The sequence below is a fragment of the Erpetoichthys calabaricus genome, chromosome 11 (genome assembly GCF_900747795.2).
Source record: "Erpetoichthys calabaricus chromosome 11, fErpCal1.3, whole genome shotgun sequence".
Lineage (NCBI taxonomy): Eukaryota > Metazoa > Chordata > Cladistia > Polypteriformes > Polypteridae > Erpetoichthys > Erpetoichthys calabaricus.
This window is the reverse complement of record NC_041404.2, coordinates 163,159,146-163,174,200: the sequence shown is the minus strand read 5'-3', so window position 1 is coordinate 163,174,200 and position 15,055 is coordinate 163,159,146. Positions and strand designations below refer to the sequence as shown.

The following is a 15,055-nucleotide window of genomic DNA, read 5'->3' as shown; positions in this document are numbered from 1 at the left end:
AGGCAGCAGGTGAGAGCTCCACCCCATAGTAGGGAACAGTACATAAAGTAAGGCATTCTTGGCTTATAAATGGCCTATAGTCAAGGTTGCTGAACCTTTGTATGTTTAAATGCATTCTTAGAGACCAAAAGTAATATTTAGGTCTGAGATATTTTTAAAACATCGTATGTTGTTTGTGCTGATAATAAGTAAGTCTCTTGAAATGCTGAGAGAGTGACAGGCTGTGTTATTCCTAAGGCACTTATGTGGTTTGAAATGCTAGAGGTTAACCAGCTGTTTGTGTGTCATTCATGGGACACTGTTGTGATTAGGGTCTGTTGTTATGTAAGTCTCATGAAGTGCTAGGAGAGTGACAAGTTGTGTTATGCATTAGGCACTTGTGTGGTTTAAAGCTGGCTAGAGAGTAACCAGCTCTGTGTGTATGTCATCATAGGGCACTGTTTAGTTTCTGTGTGTATGCATATAGCTATGGATGCGTGTGTTAATCTTAAAGTGCAACAGTAGACCAACCCGGTAACGAACTTGATGAGTACACTTACCCTTAAAGAAAACAGGTAAAGGGTAAGTAGAGGGAAATACCACGATAATACAAACATGCAAAAATTATTTCAAATATTATGTCTTTACTAGGAACAAGTAAGAAATGAAGTAGTAAGCATTCTGGAGTGAATACAAATTTCTTTTTCTTTTCATACTAAATATAGGTTAATTTAACAAACAAAGGTTCAGGGTCAAGTACTTCAAAAAAACTGAGCCAAACTTATTCTTTATTGCATTTATAATTATCCTTTTTCACATTCATTCAAGTTTCCAATCATGCACTTCTGGCTCGTGTTCCACCACTTAATATTAAAAAGAAAATATATATGCAGACCAGCCCAACTCAGTGAAATGTGTTTGGCTGGTTTAGGCACCTTAATGTATATTAATCCACTCCTTAAAGTCGAAGAAAATACTTAAAAATGTATACGTTTCTCAGTTTTTGTGTTCTTCCAAAGGGGAGGCATTCCTAATGGTTGCACACTGCTACTGGATAACAATATCTTAAACAATAGTGCATGAATTGTCAATGAATTGTTTGAAGAGGATAACAATTACAGTATGCAAACTATATACCCAATTATCTCAATCACCAGATGTTAACTTGAAGTGAGCACTAATGGAAGATCCTGGAAGGGTGCTTGCCACAACCTTTATGAAAACACCAAATACTATGATTTCTCAAGGAGGTATGATGTTAAACTTCTCCCCTGCAGTCATGGGCACCTACAGAATATATGCCAAGACACACTATCGCTATTATGGGCGTCACTAAAACAACACAATTCATGATTTGATTTATTTTCCCCATTACTGGAAAAAGTTGGTTTTAGTTGAGATACTTTTGAAAGGTCATAGCAATTAAGATGAAGCATGATAAAAAAGATATCAACATCAAATGTTTATACTTATCAAAATTTCCATTTACAAAAGATGACTTCCTAACATTATTTGCTTATAGATTTAACACAATTAAATTAAGTAACTTGCCTATATAGTTATGGATTTGCATTATAGGTAAGGAGTTACCAGATTTATGTAGGGTTACTGCAGACAGGGAGCGATTAAATTTGAATGGGTGAGCTTTTGTTTTGAAGCCTTTTCATTGCTAGATCACACAGCCTAGGTGTTGTGTACATTTCATGTAATTTCTTTAAGATCCTCAGACCATCTTTTTTCCCTATGCTTGTAAACCCAAATGCTCGGGCAGCTAGCTTCCCCTATCCCATTAAACTGAATTTTGTAGTGAATTGACTGTTTACCTGCCCATGCCTTTGAAACCACTCACTTCATTGAGCTTTTTGCAAGCATCAGCCACAGAGACATCATCATCATGGTCCCTGTAATGAAACAGAGCGCATTAGTAACCCTAGTAAAGTTTCAATTTGTTAAAATATATTTATGGAATAAAAGCCATCTACATGCCTTTATTATTTTAAGACTTACACAGAAGACAACTTTGTCTCATAGAAATAAGAAAATGAGAGAAAAAATAATTTAATGATAATTGTTCATATTATAAATAGGCATTTTACACAATTAAGGGTAATGAAGAAAAAACACTCCAAGAACTGTGCAGTAATGAAGAAAAAACACTCCAATAAATGGGCAACACAAATTTTCTCTTTCTTTCTTTCTTTCTTTCTTTCTTTCTTTCTTTCTTTCTTTCTTTCTTTCTTTCTTTCTTTCTTTCTTTCAAGGAAATAAGGAACAAAATTTACACAGGCAGCGCTTCCATTTCCCATTTATTGAGATGATTAAAACTCTTCTCTTCTTCCACATTGCTTCTACAATGATTAAAATGACTTCTTAAAATAAAGTAGGTACTCAGTTGCAGAATATTTATTGTGCACTTTAATTTTACTTGCTATGTTACTGACTGCTTGCAGACTTGAAAATGGATGTGCATAGATGTGTTCTGTACCTGAGTCTAAATCGACACAACACTGTTTGTTAATGGCGATGTGTAATGACTCTCAGTAGAGTATTTGAACTGCCTTGATGAGAACAGCAACACAAGCTACCTTCACTAAAGGCAAGCTGCGAAAGTCTAGCACTCTGATCACACATTTTTTTCAATGTTAGGTGGGATGTGAGAGCCAGAATTTATAGTTGCGGGCTGGAAATTATTTTCCATAATAATAAAATACAAACTTTTTTAAATCATTAAGTTTGATGTCAGACCCCACAAAGCTGCTACAAAAACCTTTACTTCAACAGCCAAATTGACAATGTCAATTAAATGCATGTCCAGTAGCCTTTGTGGATGTACTACTTGAAAGCAGTTAAGAAAAATGTACAACTATAACTGACAAAAGCAGGGAAGATATTAAAAGTATAGAGCTATCTGAGTCCATTCTCTTCTATATTTTATGTCTTTCAGTTTTTCTATTTATGTGCTTCAAAGAAATTCACCAACAACTAATGTGTGAAGGAAAACAGCAGTAGCCAAGTGTATTGACTGTCTAAAACACATTCACTTGGTGCTAAATGACTGACTCATCTTTTCATCCCAATGCTAAGCTTTCCAGATTTCTGTCTTTTTATGTCACCCAACCCCTTCATCCTTCGCACTCCAATTTGACCTCTGTGTGAATTTTTCCCTTCTGTTTAATTATCTTAAAATCTTAACTTTTAACTTTGCACCTGCAACAATGTAATTCTCTCACTAGAAACATTCATTGAATTTACTATGGAAAACAAAAAGGAGCATTCCAAAGCAGTATCTTTAATGAAATTAAAGGAAATTTGCTGTACCACATTATAAAATTTAAATTACATTGAAATTAAAATTAAAAATTAAGGATAGTCTTACCAAATATCCAGGTGAAGTTGATCATTGTAGACATCATCAATTTCACTGTAAAATAAAACATTTAACTAGTTTAGTTGTTCATTTGGATAAAGGAATAACTTAAAGAAGAATCAATGTAAATAAATCTTTTATTTCAAAAAGCACTGTATTAATCAACTATTTGATCTATAGCCAAATACAAATACAATTTTTAAGTGATATGCTGGGAAGTGATTGTTTAATGTGTGATTGCAAAGTACATTTAAAATTTCATGTTTTTTCCCATTTGTTTATTCAAAATTAAAATATCAATTGGTTTTGAATTATTTATTGAATTTTCTATTCAATATGTTTAGACAACTAATAATTTTTGTTTTTATTTTTTTATTAGGCTCATTAGGAAACAAAAACCCTAAACCCTGAATACTTGTGCTGTGTTCAGATACAATGCATGTAATAGATAAGCTATGAAATGTTGAACTGTACTGTATACATTAAACAGCTTGTGTGTAAAGAACTGAAATGTGTTTTGTATATAGTATATAAAAGGTAAAACCAGCTCACAATAAAGGCTAGATGCTGATATTATTTAGTCACTTGCTAAGAAAGAAAGCTTTAGTTATACTTTAAAATTGGAGAACTGCACATTAGGTATAAATTCCATTCATTGCAGTTGTCACTGTGATCCAGAACTGCCTGATTTCACACGTTGCCTGCTGCATTTCACAGCTCCCGTGGCATCTCTCACATATACCTTATCGATCTTGTTCCAGCCAACTTTCACTTTTCCTTTCAATTTTCAATTTTACATGTTGTCAGCTAAAACACCTAATAACTTTATTTGATTTTCTAGCTCCATTCTGTATTTAACTCAACAGGGGTATATATTTATAAAATGCAAAGTTGACTGACTTACTTGCTCACTCATCAGCAAAAATACTACTTCCCATTTAGTTAAAAAGCTGAAATCTATGGCAGTAGGTCTTTGCTTAAAAATGACATTTCGATCTATCGATATTCTGGGTTAACCTTAAAAAAAAAAGGAACACTACATACTCCAAAATGCTTTGACTTATTTGATTGAAATTTGCTGATGTTATAGAAAAAAGAAAATTGGCCAACCCATGGTTTTTATTTGTTGATATTTGTCAGTAGTAATGATGAGGCAAGTGGGTATTCTTAGGTACCGTGTCCTTTTCTGGCCCAGTGCTAAAAAGTGATTGCACAGAGAAGTATGACTTGCAGTTCATGCAGATAGAGGTAGCTGCAGAACACTGACACAGGCCAATTGGGCAGATGGACAAGTCAAAAAAGGGAAGTGTCCTTTACAACAAAAAGAGACTAAGTTGTGTGTTTTGTGGAAAAAAATCTCAAAAATGCTTTGACTAATTTAACTGAAATTTGGTGACGTTATAGAAAAAGAAATTTAGCTGACCCATTTTTTTGTTTTGTTTTTCAATAATAATGCTTTAATGAGTAGGCTATGCAAATACACCAAGTCCTTTTTTGCCTCAGCACTGAAAACTAATCACAAAGATTAACGGGATTGACTGCAAGTCAAGAAGAGAAGGTTTCCTGCATAAGAAAAAAAAAAAGGTGATGTACTGCACGGAAAATGAGCTATGAACTGCATGAAGGAAAGGTAAATGAAGCTCAAGTCAGATGTGGTTCGCCACCTTGCAGTTATTCTCAACTGCATGCCAGGTGCTAGGGCTGTGAGTAACTGTATGCTAGTAAAGCTCAATGGTTCTCTCTGTACATCCTTACTTCTCTGGCGTTTTGAACCTTACTCCTTCATTAAAACTTATTTTCTTGGTTGTCTACATTTGAGACTGACATGTCTTCTTTCCTGTACCCATGAAAAGATCACTGCAATACATTTACAAGGAGTAAACCAAACATAGCACCAACATTTACCCCCTTGGGCCCTCAGAGTACTGGCAATTCCAACAAAGTCTACAAATTCATTCTAATAAACATTCCCACTTTGAGGGGGGACCCCCCCACACACACTCCACTCACATCTTTGCATCTGCAGAATTTAATCCTCAGCCCAATCATTTACAGTAAGAAACCTCCAAATGTTTATTGCTTATAGCAGTTATTTTCTTCCACTTCAAGCAGTAGCAAAAACAACCCCAAAATTAAAAACATTCCATTCAATTCATGATTCAATGACTAAATGTGCAGCCAGTAAAGGTCAATGCTGTTTATAATAAGTTAAAATAAAAAATTATTTTAAGTATTAGAACTTTATTGTCTGGCTATGGGTATGGCAAAAATGAAGCTTAAACATACAATTGACAAAAAAAACATTAAAAAAAATGACGGAGTGAACAACATAAACAACGAAAACTGTAAACATCCAATAATAATAATATATACTCAAAATTCACGTTATTCCTATTGATTATCTGTTTCATTATAAAAGAACAGTTTCCTGTATAATTGTGTTTTGCAATAATTCCACAAAAGCCAAGTTCATTTAGTAGCAAAAACAGGAATTGAAATAAGGAGGGAATGTTTTATTCATGTGCAACTGTATATAGCATGTTCAAGAGTTAGGCTCCAGTGAAATAATGATATTATTCCTGCTAAAAAACTACGAATACTGCATACAGAGAAGTACTTAGTTACATAGTACTTCTGATATACAGTATGTGAGTAAGTGATAGCACTATGTATAACTAGAACCACTGACTTGGGGAAATTCGTTGGCAAAATCAGGTGATACAGTTAGCATATACTTATAGGGCATAGTTTGCAGAGTACGAAGCTCTAAATGATCATAATAAACATAGATTTAACACAATAACTGAAACAAATTCAGAATTACTCCAAAAAGCAGACTTTAAAGCCTTAAAATGGAATGGAAAGGAGAAAAAAAGGTGCACATTTTTATTATAAAAGACATGGAGAGAAGTTGTTTTAGTTAGATACACAAATTATGAATCCAGCCTTGCTTTACAATATAAGGCTTTGTAAACAACAAACCATATATTTTTTTAACAATCACTAGCAGTACATTGGGAGAAGGCCTGTCAAATTTAAAATGTGTAAGATGTCACATCCAAATTGCTAGAGAGAACTGCTTTCAATTTAAAAGGGAGGTTTAAAAGGGAAATTTTGAATTTTACATCATTACAACATTTGCAAGAACATGTATCAATATCCCTATGTATATCCATTCTCCCTAGAAAAAGACATACTATGATAAGCTTAAACTATACCCTGCTACCCAAGTACCTTACAAACATATCCTGCTTCTCATAGTTGCTGTAGTTTTTGTAAACCTTGTTTCTAAACTTTTTTCATATTACTATTTTTTGAATAATCCAATTTTTTCATATTTTCTGTTCATTAAATTTTGCAATGACAAGTGACAAGCTTACCACTTTATACTCTAACAATCTGCCTTTTAATTGCAGTCTTGAAAGCCAACAGTGAATTTGCTGGTTTGTCTTTACTGAATTAGACATAGTTGATATGCACTTGCAAGAAACAGGTTTTTAAAATAAAATATTTCTACTAATCCAATAATTGACATTCAATATTTTGTTAATAACTTATTAACAAGATATTTAGCATTATTTTAGTCATTTCCAAAATAACAATTAAAGAGAAAAAATGTAAATTAGCAATAATCTAAGCAACTAATATTATTACTGTTTGGGATATGGAGACAGGCCCCAGTAATAGTTATAAAAAGCAAATATGTGTAAAGTCTGAATTTCCCCTTTAAAGTCCCTGGGTCCCCATAACCAACTTGTATACCTAACCTTCAAATAAGCAATAAACACAATCATAAAAATCAATGTTTTTGTAAATATAATCTTAGGAATATGTGGAGGAGATTAATTATTTAAACATTAGGTTTAAAAACTTACAAGGTAAACGTTTCATTCCACACTGGGTTCAACGTTTCTGGCTTGACCTCAGTAACCTGAATAACTTTTGCTGGTAGAACTTCTCTTATGCTGGATTTTTTCTCAATTTTGTCCTTTTTCTTACGAAAACTGAATTTTCTTTCTTTCTTCTCTTCTGGGTCTTTGGGGCTTTGTCCTAAAAGAATACCCAGCATGCAGTAGGGGTCGCTGTAACCTGTGTGTTGAAGACACCAAAACACTGAGTCTAAAGATCTCACAAAAATCACCCTTCCCTACAATTGAGCCTTGCCATTTTAATCCCACTGGTTCTTGGGAGCAACCTGCACTCTCTGCTGGGTTTCCCACATATGTGGCTGTGCTGATAGGTTTTATTTTTAGGAAGATGTTTCTCCAGAACTCTGGCTGCTGGAATGACACTCTGGTTTTGCAGCATAGTTTTTATGCTCATTTTCTTTTATTATTGAAGTTAATGCTACATGTTAATCTAACAGTCTTGTCTCTTAGATGGAAATGAAATGTGAAAATCTAATAAAAAAGTGGGTTTATTTAAGATGACCATGTAACTTTATATAAAAACAGTCCACTTATCTTTCCATTTTTAAAAATGGAGAGAGCAAAACATGCAGGACTAAAAAAATTAAAGTCTTTATAAAATTTATTTGGATATTTTTAAGTTGCTGAATAAATATTTATCATTTTTAAGGTGCTGCTCACTATTTTAGGTAGCATGTGCCAATACAGTATGCAGACAGCAGGACACACTCCACTCACACTAGATGTAAGATTAGTGTGAAAAAGATTGGTGCTGTGAGGCAGAGGAAAAAAGTATTTTCTGCCTTGAAAAGGTCCTTAAAATGGACAATATTAAACCCATTATAATAACAAAAGGAATATCAAATATATGGAAGTTATTTTCCAATGTCATTAAAAAAAGTAAACCAGTAGTTGTTGGCTTGCTAAAATAGATGCTGAAAAGCTTTTGAGCATAACAACTGACAAGTGAAGGTAGTTCAAGTCTAAGCCATTGTTCATCATGCAGTGCTGTGAAAACATGAACAAAACTGTTGTTTACATGAATTGTAAATGTAGCAGGTGACCTTAAAGGAGTCTGTATTTTATTTGTCTAGTTATCCAACCATATGACACAGTTTTCTCCAAAGATTTAATTGAATTAGGCAGAAACTGACTGACACATAAAGACATGTATTCCTGTGGGACTGTCTTCACTCAATACACTCAATGTTGGTGTGGGGTATAATTGTACTGCAGCAATCAGCAGCAGGTACAATTGAAGTTGATTTTGTGCTTAAGCATACCAAAGCAAAAAGAAATCTTGAGAACATAGGAGGATAGTTCAGTTCTTTGCAGCAATCTAATATGGAATAATTCTGCAGACAAATTGACAAAATATAAAGCCAGACAAAAAAGACCAACAAAAAACAGCCTCTGTAATATTGTCAAAACATTTAGGTGGAGTTTTTAGAACATCATTAAGAAAATCCTGCTTTTCGCTACAACTTGAACATACTGTATGGTTAGATACTAGATCTTGGTGTATCAGTGTGTTCTAAAATTATAGTTGAATTCTTACTTCATCTATGCTACATGACTGACAAGCGTGTTTTCATATTGCTGCATATGAAGTTCTCCTGATTTCTGTCTTGAACAAATTTCATTCCACTATTGTCTCTGAGTGCTCATTACACTGTTTCTAGGATTTAAATTTTACAAAAGCTTTTGAGTAGTCTAAGTATCCAAAATAAGAACCTTGAAAGTATTTTTATCCTACATTGTTCTTTAGAAATGAACTTTAAGTTCAAGAATGCATTTTCTTGCTTCTCTCTATAAATATTCAAACACAGCTATACATTTTTCATAGAGTGGAGATCTAAAAATTTTACTTTTCCAAACTAATTGTGATGAATCAGCAGTTTGTAATTTAAGCACTGAAGTGGTTTATTGGGCTTCAAAAATCACCTTGCATGTATGTATTTATTCATATATATGTATTTGTATGTGTGTATATGTATGTATGTACAGTATATATATATATATATATATATATATACATACTGCGGTGGGTTGGCACCCTGCCTGGGATTGGTTCCTGCCTTGCGCCATGTGTTGGCTGGGATTGGCTCCAGCAGACCCCTGTTGAACTGTGTTCGGATTCAGCGGGTTGGAAAATGGATGGATGGATGGATTTATATATATATATATAATATTTGTGTATATTGTATATATTGTAATAAGCCATTGAATTGGGGTGCAAAAAAGACACAATAATCAAAAGTATAGTGCAGGTGAGCTGGTGGGCAATTTTTCAAGGCAGGGCTATTTACAATTACTTTCTATCATCCATTGCAATTATAGGGGAAGTAAATACAACTAGTGATTTATATGGCCTTCCTCAGAGTGCAAAACTTAAGCAATTCATTTTTTTCAGTTAGTCCTGTGGTAAATTCTTCCAAGCCTCTTGCTGGATTTATGGTATTTATTTCTGTTAACTATTATATTACTGTATATATTGTTTTTTCAAGCAAATAAACACTTAACATCAAAATAACTACTTTTAAAAATACTTTTATTAACTAGCATAAGACTTTTGCAGTTTACTGTATGTGTATATGTTTGCATGTATGTACAGCATATTTACATATATTTGCATATGCGTATATTGTCACAATTTGCTCTGCTTCCCCAGGAACATGAGGCAAAGAAAATGACAAATGACTCCAGATGCCTCAAAACATGTTATTCTCTCTGTCCAGAAGGGGACTGAAAGCACAGATTAATAAGCACACTCCCAAAGGAAATCAAAAGCCAGCAGGAAGCAACCCCACCCAGTAAGGTCACAACTAAGGGGCAAATGAAAACTTCAAGTCACATAACTTTGGACTGATGTAAAAATATGAGCTCCAGAAAGGCAGTTAAGTTTCTTCCTCTTCACAGGGGAGGAAACTGTACAGGTATATTGGATGGGTCTGAGGTATACTGCTTGTGACAGATGTGAAAAGAAGGGCCCGTACTCTGATAAGCAAAACACATGCTGCTTTACAGACAAACTGTACTACAAGCACTGAATTGTTTTTTGCTTAAATAGTGGCTAGCTTTGATAACTGTGGGGAAGAGAGACAATTAATGTATTATTTAAAAGAATCTATTTTAATTAGTGTTTCCCTTATGTCTGGGATGGAAACTGTATTGAAAGATCTTGTGTTTTGGTTGCTTGAGCACTAATGAATTTTGACAAAAGTAATTGAGTAGCATACGTTACTATATACTATACAGTATAAACTATACCAGAATTTCATTGAAAATAGTTATAAATAAATGTTATACATATAAATGAAAAATGAAGCACCAGTGAACACTGAAAAAAACTTACCATTGGCATCTTTTGCCAGCAGGTTTCGCCCTTCTTTTACTGAAACCTTCAGAGAATAACTTGTGCGCTAAATTGGAGAAAACAAAGAAAATGCTAAGGTTTACTAATGCACTTATCAAAAATGTAATTCTGAACAAAAATTTTAAAAACCATGGATGAGACCAAGTCCATATATATAGACCATAAAGAAACTTGCAGAAAAAGTCCTTCCAACTGATGGCTATAGTTTCACCACTGGTCTGACATGACCTGCATGCTAATCTATGGACAAAATATCCCTTGTTTGTGCTCTGAAGAGTTCCCTGTGTTCTGTACTCCACCAGTTAACTTATCTCAACATGAAAAGTTTCTGCTGCCTATTGGTTAAAGCATCAAGTTTAAGAATAGCTAAAAAGAAGAAAAAGAAATGAATAACTAAAACATCCACCAAAGATAAATGTTCTGTAATGCCTTTCACATCCATGTGATTTCAGAAATGAAATAGAAAACACCTTGCATGCAATAAGACACAGCTTTAACTTCATCATTATATTTGTGGAAAGACATAGCTATCCCGAGCCTGATGACCAACTACTACAAAATGGCTTCCAGAGAAAACATCTGCCTTGTGACACAGTAGTGGATAATAAAAATCTTTCCCTTAATGTCAACAAAGCCAAGAACCTGGTCATAAAATTCTGGAAACAGGAGGCAGACTAAACTCCCATCTACAGAGAATGCACTGTAGATGATGATCTGAAGTAGATATAATACATCAACATTTAACAATTAGTTCCTAAGAAATCTCAGGAAAAGCTAGCTATCTCCATCTGTGCTCACAAACATGTATAGGTTCACAGAAGAATTCATCTACACTGGCTACATTAAATCCTAGTACTTCACCTGCTCAGTGCTGAGATTAACATTTTTATTAATTTTTCTTGAGCTTTCCTTAAGCCTTGAAATTCATCTTTACATCTATTCTGGGGTATTTTTAACCAGAGAATCAATTTCTGTTGTTTATTTTTTATTTGGGTACTTTATTATATACTTGTTAATTAGTAACATTATTTTCAAAGTCATTTATTTTGGTAATGGGTGCTGCCATGCTTCTTGAGAACCTTGGGTCACCTGTTGCCTCAGTAATGCCCCCATCAGGCACTGAGATTATGACTTGACAATATTATCAAGAGCGACAGTACAAAAGTCACTCTTTGTAAGCCCCAAACTGCAAGTATCTGAGGTTGGATACCTCTTACTTGCTCCTTTGAGATAGTACAATCAAGACTGCAAGCAGGGTAATGAAGTGATGCATACCACACTCTGCCTTAGGAAAGCAAACAGTGTTGTTAGAGACCCTGTTAATACTGTGAACTACTTGAGTGTACCCAATGTATGCTTGTATTGCATTTACGGTCTGCCTTGTAATTGCTACCTATTATTTGCATTGTACTACTGTTACTATTCCCTGTGAGACAAGTAAAAATGTCATTGTTCTGTGCAAACATGGCAAAAAACTTTGAGCTGATGAGTTAATACAGGGAAAAGTCAGAATCAGTAAGACTGTTACCTTGGCCTCTTTGACTCTTTGTAGAATTATATCATGTTCATCTGGACCAACCTGAAATACCTAGAAGAAAGCAAAAGTTAAAAAATCCTTATGACCAGCAAAAAAGTGTAGAACCTATAATCTTTATGCCATCTACTGTTTGAAGGCCTATCTTTAGCTTATTACTAAATACTAGAAAAAAGTGAGGATAGAGATATTTCCTGCTATTACCAAAGCAGGCCTTGATTAGCAATTTGTCAAAAATTTTTACACTTTAAATATTTTTACTTTTTAACCTTTTTGGATATTACTTTTCTTGGGGATGTTGCTTTCAACAGATGGTTTAAATGTTGCTTTTTGAAAATATTTCTGTAACCTCACAGTGTCAAAATAACTTCTTACCTATGTACTTCTAAATTAAAACTGCTGATTTTGCAAATCTATCATTCTCTTTATCTTGTAATACTGTGAGCTCAATGGCATTCTACACCCACCCATTCATTATTTTCATGACCTCCTGCTGTATGATATTAACACTGTCAAGATGTTAATGATACATACCTCCTGAAGATAAGAAAAAAGGTCTTCTTCATTTGTGACATATTCTGGAGAAGTGACACCCACCCTGTTCACTACTGTGTAGACAGCTTCTTCATAAAGAAGATCTAACTGCAGTATATGAAGCAGAAACATGTAAAGAGCATTCCTTAAAAACATAAAAAAAACTGAAACAAAAATGATTATTTTTTATCAATCAATCAATCAACTTTATTTAAGCTGCAAAATTACCATGCAGCATGGTCCCAATACACCGTACAAATTAGAAGAATACATAGGACAAGATATAATATAAGCAAAAAAAAACAGAAATTAAAATAAAACAACATAAATGTTAAAGGAATAATAACTAATAAAATTGAAATAAAATAACATTAAAACTTTAAAAGTGAAGGTATGTAAACAAAGGAATAACATAATAAGGAATATTTCAAGGATGATAGACCTGACTGAATTCTAAGGCACGTTGTAATAAAGGGAGTAAAAGTAGGTTTTTAGTCTCGATTTAAAAATATCAATTGAGTGTGCTTCTCTTACACATAATGGAAGGCCATTCCAAAGACAAGGTGCACAATACGCAAATGCTCTTTGACCAAATGATTTTTTCTTAACTGAGGGAATCACCAAAGACCAGCATTAAGAAAGTGAAGAGGATGTACCAGAGTGTACAGTGTAATTAGCTCAGCTAAGTAATGAGGTGCAACTCCATGCAAGGCCTTATGTGTTAAAAGAAGAACATTAAAATCAGCTCTTGCTTGTACTTTTAACCAGTGAAGAGAAGTTAGAATGGCTGTTATGTGGTCAGTTTTTTTTTTGTTTTTGTCAAAATTCTAGCTGCAGCATTGGGAACAAGCTGAAGACTTCTAGTAGCACAACTAGGAAGACCGGAGAAAAGGGCATTACAATAATCTAAGTCTAGATAAACCAAATGCATGTATTAACGTTTCAGCATCATGCAGAGATAAAGTAGATTAGATTCTTTCAATATTACTAAGATGAAAAAATGTGGTCTTGGTAAAGCCTTGATATGAGACTGGAGTGTGAGACGATTATCAGAAATTACTCCAAGAATTTTAATGGTTGAACTTTCACAGGTAAAACAGCCATCAATATTAACACTCAATTTTTCACACAGATGTCCATATTTGGCTAGTCTAACAACGAATAATTCTGTTTTATCAGCATTTAAGAACAGAAAGTTTATACACATCCAATTTATAATTTCTGACAGACATGCCTCTAAATTTAGCAGTTGGTAAAGGTAATTTGGCTTTACTGGTATACTGTATATATCTGCGTATTGTCAGCAAAAAAATGAATTTTAACACCATATTTATAAATTATTTTACCAAAGGGAAGGATATAGATGGGGAAAAGCATGGGGCCAAGAACTGATCCCTGGGGTACACCAAACTTTACTTCAGAAAATCCAGAGATTGTATTGTTGTAACTTACACGTTGAATTCTGTTTAATAAATAAAAATTAAACCATAAAAGTATCATCCCCTGGATGCCAATATGTTTCTCCAAGCGACTTAAAAGTATGCCATGGTCTACAGTATCAAAAGCAGCACTTAAGTCAAGAAGCAGCAACACTGACATCAAATTCGAATCAACAGTGATCAGTAGATCATTGTATATTCTGGTCAATGCAGTTTCTGTAAAATGACAGGACCGAAAGCCAGATTGAAATTTGTCTAAAAGATTATTGTCAGATAGGTAGGCATTAAGTTGATTAGCGACAGCCCTTTCAAGTAATTAAGGCATAAAAGAAAGCTTGGAAATTGGTCGATAGTTATTCAAAATCTTTGGATCTAAGTTAGGTTTTTTAAACAATGGCTTAATAATGGCAATTTTAAAATCAGAGGGCACAGAGACAATGGAGTGACTTGTTGATAATATTCAAACTAGGTCCAATTAAAACAGGAGACAGTTTCTTAAAAAGATAAGATGGTATTGAATCTAATATGCAGGTTGTAGGTTTGGAAGCAGTTATCAGGCTGGACAAAGCCTCAGAGGAAACTAATTGAAATTGTGAAAAATTGCAAGAGGTCAAAGCCACAGTACCTATATTCATGAAAGTGCTGGAGAGATCATAGCCATCATTCTGAGAGTCAATCTTATGAAAAATCTCAGAAATTCATTAACACTGAATGGAGATCTATGTGCAGGAGAATTCTGTGTGAGCTTGATAACCGTATTAAACAAAGGTTGTGGATTATTTCTATTAGTGTTAAAAAAAATGAGAAATATACTGTCCTAGTAGCTGAAAGTGCTTATTTATAGTTTTTAAAACTGCCTACCCAAGCAAGATAAAAACCCTCTAATTTTGTCATACGCCACCTGCGCCCAATTTTTCT

The 15,055-nt window shown here is 33.9% G+C and overlaps 1 protein-coding gene across 2 annotated transcripts in view; it reads right to left on the bottom strand.

The window, feature by feature from the left end:
* baiap3 (BAI1 associated protein 3) overlaps positions 1–15,055 on the bottom strand; it is a 163,590-nt gene that overhangs the window by 39,773 nt on the left and 108,762 nt on the right. For both annotated transcript variants that reach the window (XM_028814468.2, XM_051933963.1), the window contains exons 5-10: positions 12,699–12,806; positions 12,159–12,218; positions 10,610–10,676; positions 7,222–7,435; positions 3,356–3,400; positions 1,803–1,880 (exon numbers count right to left, since the gene is read on the bottom strand). In XM_028814468.2, coding sequence (XP_028670301.2) covers positions 1,803–1,880; positions 3,356–3,400; positions 7,222–7,435; positions 10,610–10,676; positions 12,159–12,218; positions 12,699–12,806 — 572 coding nt within the window. The remainder of the gene's footprint in view (positions 1–1,802; positions 1,881–3,355; positions 3,401–7,221; positions 7,436–10,609; positions 10,677–12,158; positions 12,219–12,698; positions 12,807–15,055) is intronic.